Source organism: Mirounga angustirostris, unplaced genomic scaffold, assembly GCF_029215605.1.
Source record: "Mirounga angustirostris isolate CCGP_5_RB_7025 unplaced genomic scaffold, mMirAng1.0.hap1 SCAF_1, whole genome shotgun sequence".
Taxonomy (NCBI): Eukaryota; Metazoa; Chordata; class Mammalia; order Carnivora; family Phocidae; genus Mirounga; species Mirounga angustirostris.
The window spans coordinates 8,606,987-8,629,180 of NW_026991709.1; the positions used below are offsets into that span (position 1 = coordinate 8,606,987).

The 22,194-nt window shown below is 49.9% G+C and overlaps 1 protein-coding gene across 2 annotated transcripts in view; it reads left to right on the plus strand.

Annotated features, from left to right (window-relative positions):
- Positions 1-22,194, plus strand: part of VPS26C (VPS26 endosomal protein sorting factor C) — a 79,952-nt gene that overhangs the window by 28,274 nt on the left and 29,484 nt on the right. Inside the window, exons 4-8 of one of the 2 annotated variants that reach the window (XM_045902461.3) lie at positions 4,685-4,765; positions 7,476-7,550; positions 11,626-11,776; positions 12,001-12,153; positions 14,401-15,572. In XM_045902461.3, coding sequence (XP_045758417.2) covers positions 4,685-4,765; positions 7,476-7,550; positions 11,626-11,776; positions 12,001-12,153; positions 14,401-14,483 — 543 coding nt within the window. In that variant the 3' untranslated portion in view covers positions 14,484-15,572. Of the gene's footprint in view, positions 1-4,684; positions 4,766-7,475; positions 7,551-11,625; positions 11,777-12,000; positions 12,154-14,400; positions 15,573-22,194 lie in introns of those variants that run through there. The other variant, XM_054504097.2, reaches the window with a different exon arrangement.

Here is a 22,194-nt window from a genome sequence, read left to right on the forward strand (position 1 = left end):
GAGACTAACATTCAGGTTTCACTGGTCATACTTCTTGTGCCTTCCTCCTATGTTTATCGTTCTTGTTAAGAGATTAATTTGTTTCAGGGGCGCCTGGGTGGCTCAGTCGTTGGGCGTCTGCCTTCGGCTCAGGTCATAATCCCAGGGTCCTGAGATCGAGCCCCGCATCGGGCTCCCTGCTCCGCGGGAAGCCTGCTTCTCCCTCTCCCACTCCCCCTGCTCGTGTTCCCTCTCTCGCTGTGTCTCTCTCTGTCAAATAAATAAATAAAATCTTTAAAAAAAAAAAAAGATTAATTTGTTTCAAATCAAATTGGAGGGGCGCCTGGCTGGCTCAGTCGGTCGAGCACGCAACTCTTGATCTCGGGGTTGTGAGTTCGAGCCCCACGTTGGGTGTAGAGATTACTTTAAAAAATAGTCTTTAAAAAAAATCAAATTGGAAATCTCACTCTTTTCCAAATAATGCCAAGAAGGGCATGCAGATTTACAGTTGACCCTTGAACAACATGGGTTTGAACTGTGTGGATCCCCTTTACCTGGATCTCTTAGAGTGCAAATGTATGTTCTCTTCCTTATGGTTTTCTTTTCTCTAGCTTACTTTATTGGAAGAATACAGTATACGATACATATAACATACAAAATATCTAATGTTACTGGCCAGGCTTCTGGTCAACAATAAGCTCTCAGTAGTTATGTTTTTGGGAAGTCACAAGTTACACATGGATTTTTGACTGTGCAGGGATCGGCGCCCCTCACCCCGCATTGTTCAAGAGTCAATTGTACATAAAAAACTGTACTTGTGTCCTGCATGGCTGTGTGTAAATTGGAAACTCTTTAAAATGCAATTGGAGGGTTAGCAGGTGGTGAATTCTTCAGTACGGTTTATGATCACCCAGACCCAACCTTTATTTTGGTCAACAGATTTTACCCCTTGAGGGTTAACTTCGGAATGCTACAACTTGAATTCTCTACCTCCCCAAATATCTACAGATTTCTAAAAATTAAGAGATTTCTTCTCATCCTAACCTCCAATTTAGAAGAGCTTATCACCTAGATTGAACATTTATTAGAATTTTGCCCTTTTTGTTTCATCTTTGTTGATCTTTCCTGAGTCGTTTCGAAGTTCCAGAATCATGACACTTGTTAGGCTATTTCACTGTCCATCTACAGAAAATAGGGACGCTCTCCTACAGAAACACAGCTGGTGTTTTCACACCTATCAAAATTAGCAAAAATTCTCGAATACCATCTCATTCCCAATTCATATTCAAATTTGTTGTTGCTCCTTTTGAGAAAACATACTTCTTTTTAAAAGATTTTATTTTTAAGTAATCTCTACACCCAGCGTGGGGCTCGAACTCACAACCCTGAGACCAAGAGTCACCTGCTTCACCCACTGAGCCAGCCAGGTGCCCCTTGAAAATATACTTCTCCAGAGAAACTAGGATGGTGGGTTGTTGTTTTTTTTATCTGTTTTTCATTCATTGATTCATTCATTCAGTTTCTAGAGCGGTCTTTTGCTAGCCTCGTTGTTTTATAGCAGAGCAAATGGTGACGATCTAGGGTCCCACAGGGCGTGGTCCTCCATCGCACCCTCGCTTGCCGTGCTTACCCTGAAGATTCATGGGTGCATTACTTGGGACAGAAAGTGTTGTTAAACCTGGTAACATCCTCTTTCTCAAATTATGTGGGCGCCAAGGCATTTTACATTGGTAATTTGAATTGTGTTGTAGTAGCATAATGAAAACATAGTAAAAACCATGAGACAGAATAAAGGGTTTAAGGTGTAGCGAGTAGTACGTTTCCAGCTTGCAGGGTCTGGATTTCCTTGTCTCTCCTTAGACAGAGGCTTGGTGCTGTTTGGTCCTGTTCTTCCCAGGCATGTTGTGTTTGTTTCTCACCTTTGTGATTAGATCATGCGTACCAGAAGCTATCTGCTTTCCCCCAGTTGCCCTTTGTGCAGATACCTTTTCTTTTAAAAGTGATGTAAATCGTAGGCAAATTTTATTATGTTGGTTCTACTCTTGTGGCCACAGGAGCAAGGTTTTATACTGTACCCCAACATTACAGCAGTACCAACATGTCTGCGAAATTGTAATTCAGAATTAATTTATCCAGATGCTAGTCGTTCTGTCTCAGAGTTAAGCGTGTCCTTTCTAGGAGTCTGCTTCACGTCTGTTGACATGCATCCTCCTTCTTTCTGTTGGCCTTGTGTTTACTGACGGTCATAAGATCCAGTCCTGCACCTCCTCCTGGCGCCCTGCTCGGTCTGACCTTCCTGACCCCGTCTGACCTTTCCTAGCACCTGGAACCTCCTTAGCAGTTGGGCAAGATCACGATAAAGTAAAAAGATCTAGGGCTTTGCAGCAGGCAGATCTGGGCTTGAGTCACAGCATTGCATAAGAATTCAGAGCCTGGGTTTTGGCAACCGGCAGGTGTAAATTCAAATCCCACCTCTGTGACCCCGAGCAGGCTTCATGACCTCTCCTCCTAGGAGATTAATGAGGTCTTGGTGTGAAGAGCTTCGTTAGCGCAGTGCCTGGCACATAGAATGCTCCCAGTACGTATTTGCCGAATGGCTGAATAAATGAGTTATTGGTGACCGTCCTTGTAATTCACTCAGATGGTACATGTGAAAGAATTAACGTCATTCGCAGAACAGAACGTCAGTGTGTTCCTCTCCTCTCCACCTTTCTCCCCACCCTCACTTAGCAGCTGCCCCAGATTACTGATTATTGCTTTCGTACTCAAAAACATTTCGTGACCAGAAGTTGATGCCTGTTCTCACTCCTTTGCAAGTTGTAGAAATCCAGCTCAAACTGACTTAACTTAAAAACAGGTATCACAGATCGCCGAGCTGGCAGCTCCAGGGAAGCCAGGTGTGGGTCCAGCTCGGCCTTCTGTGCAGACCTCGTTCTCGGGCAGGCTCTTCCCTGGCCGGGGCCAAGCTAAGCTGCCACCTGGCAGGCTCACCATCTCCTGGTTGGCACCCCCGGCAGAAAGAATCCTTCCCAACAGTCCCAGGAGCAGCCCGGCCTGGGAGGGCTGGGGGGAGGTCAGCCCCGCTAAACCCCTAAGACTAAAAATGAGGAAGGGGATGTTCCCACTGGGACAAGGATCCAAGAGACCGGGCAAGCCTGAACAAAATGTTGCCCATGCTAGACAGCGTGTGGGCTGTACAGGAGAAAGACGAAACACATACAGGCTCACACACGTACATAGATGTACTGCAGGTGCACACATGTGTGTGCCCGCCTATACGGACCTGACGGCACCAGGCCTCGCTGAGCTCGTTGGGTTGGGGAGACCAGACTGAAATCTCAGAAGACAGTGTATATGTATATATGGATATATATATATATATGAAAAGGTCCTTGCAGACAAGGGATGTTTCTTTTAAAAAGTGTTTTAATCTCCCAGTGGCACCTTAAATGTCTAGTAACTTCTTATATAATATATATAGGTTGTTCATAATAATGTAGCTTCTTGAGTCAACCATGCATATAGTCCCAGGTACATGAATCTTTTTTTTTTTTTAAGATTTTATTTATTTATTTGACAGAGAGAGACACAGCGAGAGAGGGAACACAAGCAGGGGGAGTGGGAGAGGGAGAAGCAGGCTTCCTGCTGAGCAGGGAGCCCGATGCGGGCCTCGATCCCAGGACCCTGGCATCATGCCCTGAGCTGAAGGCAGATGCTTAATGACTGAGCCACCCAGGCGCCCCCATACACGAATCATTTTTAACAGTATTTTAAAGTTTTATCTGGATGATTAAAACAACAGCTAACTTTATTCAAATGGGTTATGTGACTTTTTTTAAAAAAGATTAGCATTAAGACCATGATCACGCTGTAGAATTTTGTTACCAATCAGCGTGTCCCCCCACAGACAGGGGTGTGAAGGAGCAGCCCCGGGTCAGACACGTAGCTCAGGGGCCAGCTCTGCAGAGGGGCTGGCTCTCCCTGTTGGGGGGGGGGGTACACTGGCAGTGGCTCGTTCAGAAAACTAGCACGGGGACGGCAGAGAGACCGAACACAGCTGGGTTAAAAGCTAATGTGATGCTATTTGCCTTACCTTGCTGCGTGGAATGCTAGACGCTATCCTGAGGCTCCTGGTCCTTCCTGTGTGCTCTTGAATCCTTACTAGAAAAGAGCCGCTGCTTTACCAAGAGCGGCTTGCTCTCGGCCAGACACTTGTGCTGAGTGCCCAGCACACACCGTCTCCCTTGGCTCGTGCTGCGAGCGGATCTGAACATCCCCATTTTACAGAGCAGGAGGCCGAAGCCCGGACGAGTCGTCTCATCTGTCAGGCTCACACACTAAGACAGATCGCTGGAGCTGAGCTAGCTTTCGCTTCTGAGTGCATGTGTTTTCTGTTCTGCCCGCCCCCCTGCTCTCTCCCTGTGCTACGGCTAAGACCCTTGCCTCTGTTCGAGTGGGTCCAACTGTGGGATGGCTGTGGGACTAGGCTGAGGAATCACCTTAAAGTGTTCTTGGTTTTGGTCTTTTTATAGAAATGCCTTCATTTTGAGCATTGGCTCCCCCTATTATGTATATTAATTTCCAATAACACTGTAATTGGACCGAGTTTCCCTCAAGTACGTTGACTTACTTGTCTCTTTGAATATAATTCCATGATGCAAGCAAATCACGCTAACGTGCCATCTTCTCTGACTCCTCCCTGCAGTATACCCTGCGCTGTGACATGAAGCGGTCTCTGTTGGCCAAGGACTTGACAAAGACCTGCGAGTTCATCGTTCACTCTGCTGTAAGCTGTATTGGGGGGCTCTGTGTTTAATCATAGGAATCTCCTGTAGGGTCTGGTATTTTACCCTATTTCTAAGCTAGTACGTTAACCTGGTGCTGTCATTCCTGCTGGGGAAAGAGACTCCCGGGTGGGAGATGAGGGACCTGTTGCTCCCGGCTGGGTCAGAGCACCGGCATTGGTGTGTGCCTCATCCTGCTGGGCCCAGAATCCCACGGGGCGATGCCGTGGCCCAGACACCGCTGCACCTGAGGGGCTCAGGCCTCAGCCAAGGAGCCCCAGGCTGGGAGCCCACTTCTGCTAGAGCAGTCAGTGAGCAAGTCCTCTTCAGAGAGACACATCCTTGCTCAAGGTCGCGGTGGCAGACACAACCCAGAGCAATGGCCTGGCCCAGACAAGGAAGGGTTAGGCCTTACAGTCTTGGTCTGCCCAGCAAGGACACGCAGGGACACCCAGGGCCAGGGTGGGTTGCCTCTCCCAACACCTTCTGCTCATATTTTGCAGTGACAGAATGTTCTTAAAAATTTCCTTTCACATGTCAGCTTAAGGAACTGGGTCCCCCTCCCCATGGCTGTAGGCAACTCTGTGTGAATTCAAGGCAAGTTCCCTGCAGCCCATCTGCTCTACTCCTTGGTCATCATGCAGAACTAAGCAGTGACGGGCAGTGCCTGCTCTAGGTGTGACACGTGGTGACAGATGTCCACTGCACTGGAGTCCCCTGTTTTATCTCCCCGGGCTCTCCAGGTCTGGTATCGGAGCAGCTGCTGGGACTTGTCCTCCCCTCCCTGGGCTGTGTGCGCACACCTCTGGTTCGGGGCTGGTCCTGCCCCCCTTTCTCGGGGCCGATGGCAGCCTACCTCCCTCCTTGAAGAGCCACCTAGCCTCAGAATGTGGTCCATCTGCCTTTGATTTAATTCTGAGCAGTTTGGGGACAGAAGAGAGCCAGACTGGGGTTCCTGGAGGCGCCCAGGTGAACGGAGCCTGGACGTATGTATGGATCCCATGGGGCTGCAGGCCATGTCAAGGTGCCACCCAGACTGGACAGACACAAGGGCCACTAGCTTTCCTTCGCTCGTGTACCCGGTGCGGCCTACAGCTTCGTTGGCATTGACTCAGCGTCCTGGGGGCCCCACACGGGTCCCACAGTCTTTGCCACAGGCCTTATTAGTAAGTGGGAGCTTCTCCAGAGCTCCGTGGTGAGGCAGTTGGTGTTTGTGGAACATTTGCAATTGCGTTTCTTTTACACTGTTATGAAATGTCCACAGGTGTCTTTGAGTAATGGCTCAATAAAACGGAAGACTTAGGTCGCCTGTGTATAAGATTGGCAAAATCACTGATGTCCTTTATTTGCATCACTTTTGACTTTTTGGGACTTCCAACATTTATAGTTTTCCTCTTACTAGTAATTACTGCGTTTGTTTCTTTTAGTGATGAACATATAAAATATTAAAAATAGTTATCTTTTTTTGGAAGTGATGTGATTTAGACATTTTCCTTTTTTCTATCAAGGGTCTTCAAACTGAAGCAAAAAAAAAAATTTTTTTTTCATGTGGATTATTCCCTAGAAGAGACATACACCTTTCTATGTCTTCAGCAAAAAGAGCCTCCAACTTTGTGAAGGAGAATGAGCCCAAGTTCAGCTCCCTGCCCACAGCTGGACTCCAGGCCACGATGCCCCTCAGCCCCCGACCCAGGGCGCACAGCGCACTCATGACTGCAGAGCCCCTCCCCCCCACCCCCCGGGCCAGCTCGGAGTGCGCAGCAGGGACAGAAGTCTCGGGGCCTCCTCCCTGCTCCCAGCAGCTTACCAACACATAGCCTCCAAGAAGTCTGTTCTTCTTTGTGAATGATTTCATGAGAAGGCCAAACCATGTGTGAGCTCTAGTTGACAAGTTAAATATTCCTTTAAATGCTGTAAGGAAGAATATGTTCCCTGAAGAGTGTGTTCTCGAACCTGTTAAGAAGAAGAATACGCTTTTGGTAAATGAGTAAACTTGGCGGATCAGCCAGCGCCCTTCCTCCACCGCGGCCCCCTGGCCTGTGGATCCCGGCGCCTGAGTGCACCATGCCAGGCAGGCCCTGGAGACGCTCGGCTGCCCGGGGGGCTTCTGTGGTTTTGTGATGGGGGATGACCATCATTCGTAACTAGGGTAACATTTATAGTTGAGATGAGCGAGTCTTCCCGGTGGATAGCTGAGTGGCTGACCGCACGGTCGGAGCCTGGCGCCCTGTGTTTGAATCTCGGCTCTGCCACTGGAGAAAGCCACGTGAGCTCGCGGTGCCTCGCTGCCCGTGTCTGTGAAGTGGGACCCGTGGCAGGAACAGCAGCCCATAGCGTCATCGTGCTGGTTCAGTGTCAGCTCTTGTTCTAAGAGAGGGGTTTAAGATAAATACCTTCCAAGAATGCTACCATCAGTTCTTAGGTCTAACTTTCAATTTCTGGACCCAAAGGGGCCCCAAGAGTTAAGCAGGGGGTCCCCTCATTTTACAGATGAGGAAACTGAGTCGCAAGGGGTGTTTTAAATTTGACAAAGAACACAACATAGGTTTTTGGCAGAACGGTGCTTTTAGACCCCACACGACCTGCCTCTGAGTACCACGTCTTTCCCGGTTCGCTGTGCTGCCCTTCGTTTCTCTAGAAGGGCAGAGGGGGGTGTGGCCTGTGGAACTCTGGGCTTCAAGCAGCTGACTTGGGTTTTGCCTCCTGTTTCAGCCTCAGAAGGGGAAGTTGACCCCGAGTCCCGTGGACTTCACCATTACACCTGAAACCCTGCAGAACGTCAAAGAGGTACAGCGCTCCTCACCCCTGCTCCCTGCAGACACGCTGTTGCCCAGTTCTTTATTTGGACATCAGGTCGTCGGCAAGACGAAATTTCAGATTATTGTCTCTACCCAGAATAGTCTGGATTTTCAGGGGTTTTTTTGTTTTTGTTTTTTTTTAAAGATTTTATTTATTTATTTGAGAGAGAGAGAATGAGAGGCAGAGAGCATGAGAGGGAGGAGGGTCAGAGGGAGAAGCAGACTCCCTGCCGAGCAGGGAGCCCGATGCGGGACTCGATCCCGGGACTCCAGGATCATGACCTGAGCCGAAGGCAGTCGCTTAACCAACTGAGCCACCCAGGCGCCCCTTCAGTTTTGATTTCTTTTTAAACTCAGTAAGTACTGAGAAGAAGAATGCTTCTGAAAAGCTGCTCAGGGAGGCTGTCTGCTTACTGTGCTTTCCCCTCCCTTCTCCCTGGTCTATACCGCGTGGGGCTCAGAGCCCCTCTTCCTGAGCCCCGGCCACCCCCGCCGCCCGTCCTGGGAGCCGCACCCCTTTACTTGGTAGTTGGCCGCCTGCTGTCTTGTCATCGAGGCCGAGGCCCATGGCGGTTCCCCCCTGCTCTCCAGACCCTGTTGATCAGTACATCGGGGAGAAGCAGGGGTGCGGCCTGGGGGGGGCCTCTCCGAAAGTCCATTTACTGGAGGGGACGAGTCCCCCGCGGGCCGGTCAGCTTGTTCTGTCACGGGGATTTGAACGTGACGGGTAGCACGCAGGGAGCACGGGCGGTCGCAGGTGTTGCAGCCCTGTGGCCGGGACCTCGCTGCCCTGCTTCCTCCCCAGCCTCGGCTGTTAGCGCCCCGTTAGTGCTCTTAAGTGGGTTTGTGTTTCTTCCTTCCACGAATCTCAATAACACAAAACTCGGTGACAGAACTGGAGTGAGGAAGAGGAGCGGATCAAGTGTGTCTTGTAAAGAGCTCCCGGCTGGACCTTGTTCAGTTTGTTTTGTTCCTTGTATCGTGTCTCTGTGTTACTTTATTGTTTTTCTTTTTCTTTCTTCTTGTCCTTACTCTAATTGATTAAGGTCGTAAGGGTTTTTTTCTGTTATCCTATTGTTGCTTGCTCCTTTTTCCTCTCACATCCTTTTTCTATTTCCTAATAGTCACCCCCAAATGTTCAGACATAAAGACACTCATGAGTTTAAGTAACAACACCGAGAACAAGAACCTTCTGCCAGAAGGTTTGTAACATTTTTGCATTTTCCTTCCTCCATACCCCTCTCGTTTGTTGAAATGGTCTGAAGTCTAAGTTCCAGTTTATCTGTTTTATTTTTCCCAGTATCAAGGCTTAGAAACTATTTCTAATAGTTGCCCAACGTATCACAGTCATGATTTGGCCGTCACTGAATTACTGGAAGTTTCACCGTGGTCATTGCTCACCTCTGCTTCCTCTCACCTTCTTTTCTTTCTTCAGTTTATTTTTTGTGTTGCTGGAGTACATCCTAGAGTCATTCTTTCTGAACAGGTGAGGAGTGAGCTTACATCCTTGAGTGTTTAACAGACCCCTGACTTTGCTCTCGCACTGAACCCTAGTTTGTCTAGGTAGATGGAAGCTTCTGGCTTCAATTTTATTTGCCCTTAGAACTTGGGAGAGGAGCTCCCTGGTTTTCTGGTACCTCGTGATACTGATGATCTGGTCCCCAAATTTGTGTGAGCTCATCTGTTTCTCCTCCCTCTCCCTTCCCCCCAGTCCAGAAAATTCCAGCATCCCCCTATCCTTAGCGTTCTGGAATGTCAAAGCCCTTGGGTGTTTAATTAGTCAGTGCGCCTGCCGTCTTTCCTTCAGCTCAGTGAACTTCTCTCAGGGTTTCTTAGATGTGTCACCGGAGAATCTTGGTGCGGTCTTTCAGCTCACTCGTTTGCTCTTTGGTTGGTATGCTGCCCAACTGTCGACATGTTCACTTTGGCAATAGCATGATTCATCTCCAAGCACAGTTTCTTCTTCAAGATAGCCCTTCTTTTACTGCAGATGCACAGCCCTTCATCTCTGTTTCCTAGGGATGGTTATTCTGTTTGTGGAGTGTGTACCTCTTTCTTGCTCTGATTTCCTCAACTGTTCATTGATTCTTGGTTGTCAGCTTATATTTATAGATGAGGATCAAATAGGTATGGCCTTGTTAACTAGACTCTCTGTCCTTAGCCCAAATGATAGTCTGTCCTTCTGGTTGTAAACGTACACTCTGACAGAGGAGCTTTGCTGCTAGGGAAGAGGCTTTTGACCCCGAGTGCTTTCTTTCAGGGTGTGCGGGTAGCTCGTCTTCTGGGGTGAGGGCCTCGTTGTCCTGCATTGTGGCTGTAAATGGCTGTAAACACTTGCCCTGCCTCGCCCAGCCTGCTTTGGAGTGTTCTGGGGGGTGGGGGAAGTCCCCTTGAGGGAAGTGTGGTGACAGCTGGGGCACCTGCTGACCCCAGAGGCCACTCACAGCCCCCCGACTGCCACTTCCCCGGGTGGGCGCTGCCTCTGATCTCAGAGCTGCCCCGGGCCCTGCTGGGGATGCTCATGTGTCCCCGACCTCAGGACGTGGTCCCCTGAGCTCCTGGGAGCCTCCCTGTGAACCTTCATGCACAGAAGCACTTCGCTGGGGTTGTCTCCGTGCGACGTCCTGCATAGGCTTTCTCCGTGTAGTTTACTCTTATTTGTATATGTTAACATCACACTCCTGGGAGGAAAGGGTAAAATGAAGGCTCAGTCAAGATCTTAGGCCGGATGTGGAGAGCTTTTCTTTTTCATCAGTTGCCTAAAAGAATTTTAATGTAGATTGCTACTGCTTTTTATTTTTCTAAACAAATAGCTTCTTTAGTTTTAGTTGTTGTTAAAACTTTGTCTTGAATCAAGGCTTTTCTCGAGCTCTCTGCCTCTGGGCCACGAGGTACCGAGCTCCCTGCTGTCCAGTTCCAGCGCCCACGACGGGTGAACACCAGCCACGGGGACCACTGGCCCTCAAGGTGTGGCCGGTCGGAGCCGAGCTGGGCCATAGATGTGAGGTGCTGACTGGATTTCAGAGAGGAAGAGAATATAAATGTAATTTTTTAATATTGATTACATGTGGAAGTGATATTTAGGATATATTGGTTGATTTTAGCTGTTTCCTTTTACTTTTTAAAATATAGCTACTAGAAAATTTTAAATTACTTCCGTGGTTCACATTGTGGCTGCATTTTGTTTCTGAGACAGTGGTGTTCTAAACTCCAACTTAGCTTTAGCACCTGGGACCAGCGGGGCGACGTGTTCTAGGACAGTTGCTCCCCACAAGAACATCATCGTCTACCCATGAATGGGTTCCTAGGTCTACAGAGGAAAAGTCCAGAAGGTCTTAGTCAAGCGTTGATGGAAATTGTTCTCTTTAAATGAGCTTGAGGGGCGCCTGGGTGGCTCAGTCGTTAAGCGTCTACCTTCGGCCCAGGTCATGATCCCAGGGTCCTGGGATCGAGCCCCGCATCGGGCTCCTTGCTCTGCGGAAAGCCGGCTTCTCCCTCTCCCATTCCCCCTGCTTGTGTTCCCTCTCTCGTTGTGTCTCTCTCTATCAAATAAATAAATAAAATCTTTTTAAAAATTTAAAAATAAATAAATAAATGTCCTTGAAATAAAAGAAGTGCCTTTGCTTTTCAAAATTGCATAATTGGGAGCATTTTTCAATTGATTCTCTTTTTAAAATGTTTTGGGGCTAGTGTGCGACCGATTCCCTGTAAACACTCCTGGCAACTTCCTCAGGAGTTTTCATGTAGTATTGCTTGGTAAGAAGGAGCGTTCTGGGTCAGATCGAGGCAACCGGGAGGGCCCTGTGGGAGCTAGCTGTTCCAGCCAGCCAGAGTCGGCGCCGGGGATCCGCAGACAGTTGTTGAATAATTCAGTCTGTTCGTGAACTTGACAGGAGATATAAGTACCATTGTCCCTCTTTCCCATTTTGGAAAACAGGGTCCCAGCGGGTTTTAAGAATTGCCCAACTTTGTTTTCAGTTTTTATTTGTACCAAGTGACTGAGTCCGGAGTGATTTCCCTCAGCACTTTTCCATTCCCGATGTCTTGTTTTTGTTTTGTTCTAGCGAGCCTTGCTCCCCAAATTTCTCATCAGAGGGCATCTCAACTCCACCAACTGTGTCATCACACAGCCGCTGACAGGGGAGCTGGTGGTTGAGAGCTCGGAGGCCGCCATCAAGAGCATAGAGCTGCAGCTGGTCCGCGTGGAGACCTGTGGTAAGGGCCCGCTGCGGCCGGCGGTTCACGCGCCGCGGTGGAAGCAAAAGTAAGAGCGCGCCCCTCAATTCCGGGAAACGTCTGCCTGGGAAAGTGAGATGTGGACGGGAGGGAACTCCAGGTCCTGTAGAACCAGTGGCAGAAGTGGTCACCGAGGGCCTGTCGACCAGGCTGTTCGGACGTTCCCTGTTCTCTGAGCACACGATGCTTTCTGCCTTGTGCAGGGTGTGCAGAAGGCTATGCCCGAGACGCCACAGAGATCCAGAATATTCAGATCGCTGATGGAGATGTGTGTCGGAGCCTCTCCATCCCCATCTACATGGTGTTCCCCCGGCTGTTCACCTGCCCTACGCTGGAAACCACCAACTTCAAAGTGGGTAAGCGCACCAGCTCCCACGCCCATGGGCCCGCTGGATTCTCCCACGATGGTGGGGCCCACGGAAGGGCCCCCGAGCGCCCCCGAGGCAGACACACTGGTCTGCTCTCGGCTGGCTCAGCGCAGAGCACTGGGTCCTCCGGTTGCTCAACAGAAGCTCCCTGAGAAGCTGCCATACCCATCCTGAGGCAGCGCCATCCCATCGGTGCGGGCTAGGGCAGGGACAGTGACGCCGCCAGGAGCAAGCCCGCAGGGAGCGTGCAGAGGTCAGGGAGGCTCCTCGGACAGGCCGGCATCCGAGCAGAGACTCAGGTGACAATCCCGTGTGAGCGCCGATCATCGCGAAGGCTTCCGTTCCACCGGCTCAGGATGACGTGGTCATTTTCCATGATTGGTATTTGTGGAGCCCCTAGAGTGCTTTTATTGGCACATAACGGGGTCAGGACATGCGCTTCAGGCGCAAAGGGGCATAGACTCACTGTTTGCCAAATACTGACAAGGACAGCGACGTCTGCCGGAAGGCCGCACAGGGGCAGATCTGGCCCAAGCTAAGTTGCCGTGACTGTTCTCAAAAAAGATGTGCATGATTATTATGGAACAGGTAGTCTACGCCCACAGTACAGAGAGAGAGGCGCCGGGGTCTAGAGCGCAGGGTGATGCCCTCGGCTGCCCAGGCACCCCCAGACCAGCCTGCCTCGCCCTCCCGAAGGCGCTCGCACGGCGACCAGCACGGTGTTCTCAAGGCGGTATTTTACTTCAGAGTCCTTTGATTTCAGGTTAGAAGGGGGAGCTTATCTGTCGATTTCTCCCTTAGCTTTTCTACATAAACTTCAAGAGGACTAACCTTTTTTTTTTTCTGCTACGCTCTACCTTAAGCACCTAGATTTCTGCCTGCTGTTTCTGTCAGATTTAGAAAGTGTCCACATAACGGTGCATGCAGCGCCTGTGATTCTTCCATAGAAATCACGCTCTCAGTCCGTCAGCCGGGATGTCAGTAATGCTCCTCATGCCTGATCCTGAGTTCCGTCTGGTTTGAGGCTCGCCACAGGGAGTGTCCATGGCGGGGGGGGGGAGGGGGGGTTTGGGGGGCACGATCGTGGAGCGCCGCGGCTTCCCGTGGGCCCAGAGCTGCCGTCCGCGTGGCCAGCCGAGGTTAGGCTCTGAGTCTCAGGCGGGGAGGTGGGAGCGAGCCCCAGGTCCCGAGTTACGAGCAGAATCCGCACGTGCCGCCGTCACCTCTGCCGGTGCTGAGCACACCTTCGGTGCGCAGTCTTGCCCGAGCCCAGCCTCCAGCCTGAACCCACCCAGAGTTGAGGGTGCCCCGGGGAGTGGTTGCTCTGCCATAAGGAAAGCCAGCACCGGCTCCCTAACGTGGGCCTTGCACGCCTGCTGGGCGTCCAGCCACACCACGCTCCTCCAGGGCAGGACAGCGAGGTGCGCGGGGGAATGGTGGCAGAGAATGGGGACCAGAATCCCAGAGGGCCATTCTAGTGCCGTGACGATTAGCAAGCGAGCGAAGTAGTGGGCTGGTGCTGCGGGCGCACGGCCTCTGCCATGGCCAATGCTTGGCGGAGGCAGCCAGCCACACGCGGGGACATTGTCCTCAGGACTCCGGCCACCGGGGCCTGCTGTGCGGTGACCCCGAAGCCCCCTCCGCAGGGCTGAGCTGCTTCGGTGCTAGGCCTTCTCCCTTTGGCACGAAGCTCCCTGCTCGCGCACCCCTTCCTCTTGTCAACGAGAGACGATTGTGTAAACAGGGGTCTCAGTAGATGAATCACTACCCAAACAACAGCAATTAAACTGCACGCTGTTTCTGGACAGTTTCTCATTTGGGGCGGGAGACGTGTACCCGGACGGCTAGGCCCGTCGGGGGTTGGCTCTTCCGTTAAGAACTGTCTCAAGTGGAAAAATAAAGCAAACGAGTATGAAAGAACAGAAAGGATTTTAGAAGATTCTAGTAAAGACGGAGGACAAGGGAGGTGTGGTTGGGAAGCAGACCCCTTACTGTCCCAAGGCCGGGAGACACGTTTCCTTAGAGAAGGCGCGCCAGAGGCGGTCAGAGGCCAGTGTCGCTGTCCTCGCCGGTTCTCCCGGAAGCTTGGGGTGATGTATGTGGGACGCGGACATGGACACCCCACGGCACCCAGCGCCCCCCCCCTTTCGGAGTCTGTTCCGCCTGTGGTGCCGTTGGCGTGGGGTGGCTGCCGCTGGGGCAGGTGAGCATGACGCCCGTTCTTTCTCTTCTCAGAATTTGAGGTTAACATCGTTGTGCTGCTTCACGCGGACCACCTCCTCACGGAGAACTTTCCGCTGAAGCTCTGCAGGATGTAGCCGGGGAGCAGGGAGCGTGGACAGCGAGAGAGGCCGAGCGGACGTGCCGCAGGGTAGCCGGCGCTCGCGGGAGCTCAAGCCAGCAGCATAGGCTTATTTTCGAGACGATTCTGTATCAGAAATGAATCTGACTGCTCAGATCACATCACTGTTGTTCCTCATTTCCTCGAGGCTTCTTCCAGTGGGCACCTCTGATCAGACCTTGTCTCTAAACTTCATCAGGACTTCGTAACTGTCGTTGGCAGATCATTTCGCAGAAAGCAAAATTTCCTCGGACTCCTGGCTTAACTGGCCTTTTACGGAGCAGTGAAATGTAGCAGCAGTGGAGCTTGGCTGGGGGGGGACGTCCTGGGGACGAAGGAAACCCGCCCCACCTGGCCAGCGCGGGTGGCTAAGCCTCTGGCGGCAAAGCAGCTTCTCGGGACGGTGACAAGCCGACCGGTTGCTTATGATGTTTGTAGACACCATCCAAGGAGGGCTGCACAACGGCGTCCGCTGGAACCGTCTAGCATTTTTTCCACTCTGTAGTTCTTTTATCCCAGTTTTCCCGATGACTTCAGAACGTTGAGCGTTCCTGGCTGTCGCAGGAGGAAACAGCGTCTGTCTGCACCTGCTGTTGTTGGGTGGGTTCTGAAGGGCAGGAGACAGGTGCCCGGGGCCGGAGCTGAAGACCCTGGGCAGACGCCCTGGACCTGGTGAACTTGGCCTGCCCCCCCGGCGTGAAGCCACTGTGGAGAGCCTGTAGCAACGTATTTCTGCCGTCTGATCCTGTTGGTCCACAATGAATGAGGCCTCAGAAATAAGCTGTGTGCTTTGCACGCCACCCGGCCTTCCCCGACAGTCCCTCCACCCGGGCCGGCCTGAGCAAGGCGGCCCGGCCGATGCCCCCTGTGCCCGGCTGTGCTGCCATCGTCCTGGGACCGCGTCTGACGACGTGTGAGCCTGAGGACAAACAGACCTGACTCAGGCGCTGCTTTATCCCAGGGCTTCACCAGTGAAACCGATAACAGCTTATTCAAGGAGTCATTTCTGATTTGGCTCCCAGAGAATACATTTCTGGTTTATAAATCTCTTTTTATGCTTATATGACATTAACAATTATCTGTCTTTGATAACATGTTCAGAGGATCGGAAAACAAAGAGGCCATACTTTCTGGGACATTTCAAAGGTAGAAATCATTTTTAATGAAAAGAAAAAAAGCTAAATGAGAATTTTGAGCAAAGGTTTGGGATGAATATTGCTATATCACTTCTTTAGTAAACTGCTTGTATGGATATAAATAGGACAAGTGTTCTTCTTAGGGAACAGCTGTTAACTGAAGACCAGCCCGCGCCCTGGCTGCTTTCATTTTCATCTCATTCGATCCTGAGTGGCCCAGACAGGGGCCTCAGGCTGGCCATGTCCTTCCCCTGCTTGGGCAGCACCTCCCTTCGGGGGTTAAGGAGAACAGAGATGTTTGGCTTTCTGGCCGGGGCGGGGGGGGGGGGGGGGCGTCCACTGTTGGAGGCTCGGGGTTGTCAGATTCTCCCATTAGAGCAGGGGGACGGGAGGGGAGGAGAAGGAAGGAGTCTGAACCGCGAATCTGTATCTTGTTTGGGAAATAAATGCCCTGTAGGCAGCCATGCATCCTGGCTGTCCGAGTTCCCGCAGCAATGGGGCCTGGCTCCCATTCTTGGCCACGTTGCAAGTTCCAGAGTAAAGGCAAGAGGTACATCAGAAATCAGATGTAGAAAAGCCGAAGCATTTGTGCCAGAATTCGCCCAGTTGGTGTCCCAAGCCTGCCCGCTCCGGTATCTGCTGGGAAATGGAGCCCCGGCGTCCCTTCTGCCTCCATCAGCGGCATCTCTAAATCCCAAGACCGAGTTTGAATTGTTCTCTTAAAACTTCGGGGGATAGGATTACCTCCGCTCACTGGCAGGGATTTGGGCTGCGGCAGATTGCTACAGTCTGGGATCCCACGATCCCCTTCAGATTCCCCCTTCTTCTGAAATAAGGCTGTGCTTCCATGAACCCACGGCCCCCTGGCTAGGGACCGACTTCCGACTCCTTGGCTGCTGGGTGTGGTCCTGTGACAAGGACAGGAGCCCCTTTGCGCGGCTGGACCAGGAACAGGCCTGTGTCCCAGCCCAGCCCATGCTGGAGCTCGATGCTGTTGGGGATGGCAGAGAAGCGGGACACCCCATCCACCCCCCGCAAATGTGTAAGCAGAACAGCTCACCTCCCCGCCCTGGGTTGTCACAGGAGAGAGAAAGGAGGGGACTTGTCTTCAGGCCGCCGGATTGCTAGGGGTCTTGGCAGCCCAGCCCCCACCCCAGGGCTCATGGCCAGAAGGCCCAGAGTTCCCATACCAGGGCCTAGTGCCTCGCAGAGCCCGAGGTACACATGCGTGTAGAACAAAGAACTACTCCTCCCGTCTTCATGACCATCCTCTGAGCCGAGAAAGGACTTGGAGAGACTCAGGGGTCCAGAACCTTGCTGGAGCCAGCTGGTCAAGTGCCAGGGCGGGCGTAGGCCCAGTACTCCCTGCAGCCGCCACTGGCCCCCATCCAGTGGCCACAGGACCCAACTGGACCCAGCCCTACCCAGAAGAACTTCCCTGACCTGAGTGGAAGGAAAATGGGCAGGTTTTCACTGGTACTAGTCAGGCAACTAAAAAAAACTAAGTTCTTGGTTTTCCTAGAGACAAGTATCCATACTGAGAGTAAGTCCTGGAAGACAACTGTGGTGCATCCCTTCTCCATCCTTCGTTTTGGGAGAAGAGCTGCAGTGGGTTCTCAGGGTGTCTTTCGGGGGAGGGGGGCATGCGCTGCCTGCTCCGGGGAGCTCAGCTCCAGTGGTTCCAAGGTGCTGGCGTGTTCGGAGATACCAGCTACAGCTTTGGGTCCAGTGAGAGTAAGAGCTCCACGAGCATTCGTGCTTGTTTGGGATCGGGCCCTCTTCTAAGTGCGCGTATCATGTGACTGTGTGGGACTCCTAGGAGGAGGGAATGGCTACCCGCATTACTGCCGAAGGGATTGTCACTGATGGAAGGCACCTGTCTGCGTTTCCACACACCTTCCCGAGTCCAGGGGAGCTCGTTCAATGTGGTCCAGTTTTCCCAGCACCAAAGCCCAGGCCACTCTTGCCCCACTTCATTTGGGCTTCACTTTGCCTGGTCGGCGACATGCTTTTCTGCTTGTTTCCTCCTGTTTCCCCATCACACGTTGGCCATGCCACCATAGCTGTTGAGGGCAGCCAAGGGCTCTGCTACCGCTGTTCACAGTGATTGCCTCAGCTTTGATGAGGTGAATCAAAGGAAGATGAAATCATGAGACAGGAAATCGTTTGCAGCTGGATGCAGCTTAGGAATAAGGTGAGTGTTTAAAGGCCCAGGAGTCCAAGGTAAATCACATTCTAATCCTGATTTCCTTTATGGAAAGTGAAAATATCAGGGAATGTTCTAGACCAACTCAGACCACTATAATGTCCTTTAGTAATGACCTCACAATGGCCTTCTGAGGGGGTTTTGTTATCCCCACTTCATAGCTAAGCAAGCTGAGGTACAGAGAAGCTGTGCCCAAGCCACATCACTCTGCTGATTCCCTGGGCGATATCCCCCCAAACAGCCCCAACCTCCCCTCCCAAGAGAGAATTAGAGTAGATAGCCATTGCCCAAGGTGCACATGATCTTGTTCACGTAGCCGCCGTTCATTCTTCGTGAACCACTGCTGTCAGAGGTACTCTTCATAATTCCCACTGATTGTCCACAAGGTCAGAACATTTTATGTGAAGAAATCTCTCCATGGTAAGGCTCATCCAAGCTAACGGATGTTGGGGCTCAGGATGGAGAGGTGAAAAATCACAAAGAACAACTGCTTGGGGAAATACTCTGTGAAGGGAAGGCCAGTTTTGAGTATAAATTCTGTAACCCCAAGTGGTCAAAACTAGACACGTGAGTAGAAAAAAAGTTACTCATGTGGGTCTAAGAAGTGGAGGTGAGAATGAGCCTCCTGGGTCAGTGTCTTCTCCCCTGTGACCACCAAAGGCTATTCATATTCAAGACTTTCGGAGTGGCTGAAATATTGAGAGAATGACTTTACGAAGAAACCTAAGGGCACCCAGTTTGTAGACGCAAAGTTGATCCAACTACTATTTACATAAAATGCAGTCAAATGATGGAGTAAAGGCAAACAGGAATGAAAACTCAGTGAGGAGCCCTGATACCCTCCAGTACTTTCCTGTGAATGTTGCTGGTAAAATGGGAACACCTTGCAGCCCTGTCCGGGTGGACAGGATCCTAAGTGTTGTGAGGTTTTTCATAGCCAAACCCAGCCAGTCCGTCTGAAACCTTGCATGTAACATACAAGCAATACTCTGGGGGTTGTAAGTACTTAGGAGACTACAAGGACATAATTTGCACCTGGGTCTGTAAAACTCTTGTCAGATTTGGAGGAGCACCTGCTTGACCAAGACCAAGGGAGCAGAAGACACCAAAATGTTTGGTTTGCCTATGATCAGCATCCACTGTCACTTCCTCCAGTGACGGCTCTGTTCAGTTCCCTCGACAACGTCTCGCAGGGGCGGGAAGCTGGAGTTCCCTGAGGCAGGGTTTGTTCAGTGAGGGCCCCACGAGGTGGGATGTAGTCACCTCCTTTCTTGGGGGTTGCCATCTGGGGGACAAGGACTGGAGCTTCTAAACCGTCACCTCTGGGTCTTAAGTGATGGAATGGGACCAGCTTCCTGTTTCAGATGAGCAGCCACTGATTAGGCCACCCGAAGGAGGCTGGGCCAACAGCCTAGACCTATCTGCTTCCTGATGTACTGAAAAAAGGATGCGCTCAGACTTAGTTGTGGAAAGGTGGTAGAAAAAAACAAATCAAGTATTCATTTTGGTTTTAAAATAGTTTTCAGTATCGGGGCGCCTGGGTGGCTCAGTTGGTTAAGTGACTGCCTTCAGCTCAGGTCATGATCCTGGAGTCACTGGATTGAGTCCCGCATCGGGCTCCCTGCTAGGCAGGGAGTCTGCTTCTCCTTCTGACCCTCCCCCCTCTCATGTGCTCTCTCTTATTCTCTCTCTCTCAAATAAATAAATAAAATCTTTAAAAAAAAAAGTTTTCAATATCAATCTGTATTAAAACCCAAATTTAAAACCCAGTACACAAAAACAGATAACATTTAAGAGATGAGCATTTACTTCCTAAAGTATTTACCACTGTCTTCCTTTATATCTTACAGAAAATGCATATATTTTTTAATCCATGGAAAATTTGCAAAAATCAGTTATACATTCTTCCAAAAAAGAAAATCTCAATAAAATTTTAACAAGTAGAAACTGCCGAAGCCACATAGTCTACCATATTGCAATAAAAATTAATACCAAAGGGAAAATCAAATTCAGTATAACCACTTGTAAATTTTTAAAAAGATTTTATTTATTCATGAGAGAGAGAGAGGCAGACACAGAGGGAGAAGCAGCCTCCCCGCAGATCAGGGAGCCTGATGTGGGACTCGATCCCAGGACTCCAGGATCATGACCTGAGCCAAAGGCAGACGCTTAACCAACTGAGCCACCCAGGTGCCCCACCACTTGTAAATTTTATAACATTCTTCGAAAAGGAAACCAAAACTTCATTTGCAGACCTTTTAAAATGTAATGAAAATGAATATATACTATATGGCAAAGAGCTTTGCACTGTGGCCAGTGTTGCAATCAGAGGATAATTCATAGCCTTACGTGTTTTTATTATATTGGAGAGAATGAAAACTAATGAGTTAGGCACCCAAATGTCTAGAAAAGCAAGAACAAAAAAAAGAATGACAACTTAAAATCAGTAATTAACTGATATGGAAGCAAAACTATTGGAAAATTTATAAATAAGTCCATGACTTTGTACTTTGAAAAGACTGATTCAATTGACACATCTTTAATAGAACAAACTAAACACAAAGAGAGAAAAAGAAATATGTAACACTAGGAACAACTTCACATAAAAAGCCTGGTAAGTTATATTACAGTATGTACCTCCCCTGCTAATAAATTTGTGAACTTCAATAAAATGCAAAGTGAGTCCAGAAAATATAGGCTACCTGAATAAAATAATAGCCTTGGTAAGAAACTGAAAAAAACTGGCAAAGAAATGGCACTAAAAAGGTGCTGGGCGGAGATGGTTGTATAGCGGGTTTCTTTCTTTCTTTTCTTTTTTAAGATTTTATTTATTTATTTGACAGACAGCGAGAGAGGGGACACAAGCAGGGGGAGTGGGAGAGGGCGAAGCAGGCTCCCCGCTGAGCAGGGAGCCCGACACGGAGCTCCATCCCAGGACCCTGGGATCATGACCTGAGCCGAAGGCAGACGCTTAACGACGGAGCCACCCAGGCGCCCCTGTATAGCGGGTTTCTATCACAGCTTCAAAGACTTAACTAAAGTTGAAAACCTCCCAGTGTATCTTATGAAGCCAGGGTAGCCCTAGTATCAAAATCTGACCTATCAGGTGGAATTTGGTTCAGCTGTGAGTGAGGGAGACCCACGGTTGGAGGGACTGAAACAAGACTCACGTAAATGTCCACAGGTAGGTAGCCCAGAGCTGACACATCAGCACAGAGCCATGATGTCCTCAGTGATCCGGACTACTTTTGGCTCATGGTGCCACCTTGTCTTCACGGTGGAAGACAGTAACAGCTAGTTCAGCCATTACATCTGTATTCCAGAAAGCAGGATGGAGGAAGGGGGGAGGGTGAGAAAAGGCAAAGGCCAGGTGCCACCTCTATTAAGGATGGTTTCTAGAACTGCCATATGACACTTCTGCCTATATCTTATAATCAAAAACTTGTATGGCCACAAATAGCTGCACAGAAACAAGAAACACATTATTCTGTGTGGTCATGTGCCTAACTGAAAAATATCAGAAGTTTTACAGGAAGGGAAAACTGAACATTGACAAAGCAGGAAAAAACCCACAAATCTATATCACTTATCAATACAAGTTGATTTCTAAGTGTATTAAAAAACCAATATATCATGACCAGAAAGGGGGGGGGGCAGTTTGGGGGATTGTGTTTCAGGTATGAAAAGGCAGTTCAGCACTAGGAAGTCTATTAACTAACATCACATTAGTGGGTTGAAGGAAACCATCTTGATGGATGCCACAGGGTATATATTTTAACTTTTTATTTTGGAAATTTCCAACATATACAAAAGGAGAGAATCAGATTATGTCATATCCAAAAGATATGTATTATTTTTGTTAATAAAATTGACCCATTCACACTACAATTTCACGGTTTTTAGTATACTCACAGAATTGTGGAACCATCCCCATAATCTAAATTTAGAACATTTCTTCACCCTAAATAGAAACCTTGAACCTATCAGCAGTCAGTCACTTGCTGTCTCAGCCCTGAGAAACCAGTAATTTACTTTCTGTCTCCATACGTTTGCCTATTCTGGACATTTCATATAAATAGAGTCATAGGGTACCTGGGTGGCTCAGTTGTTACGCGTCTGCCTTCGGCTCAGGTCATGGTCCCAGGGTCCTGGGATCGAGCCCCGCATCGGGCTCCCTGCTCCGCGGGAAGCCTGCTTCTCCCTCTCCCACTCTCCCTTCTTGTGTTCCCTCTCTCACTGTGTCTCTCATATAAATAAATAAAATCTTTAAAAATAAATAAATAAGTAGAGTCATATTATGTGGCCTTTTGTGACTGACTTCTTTGACTTCACATAACGTAGTTGAG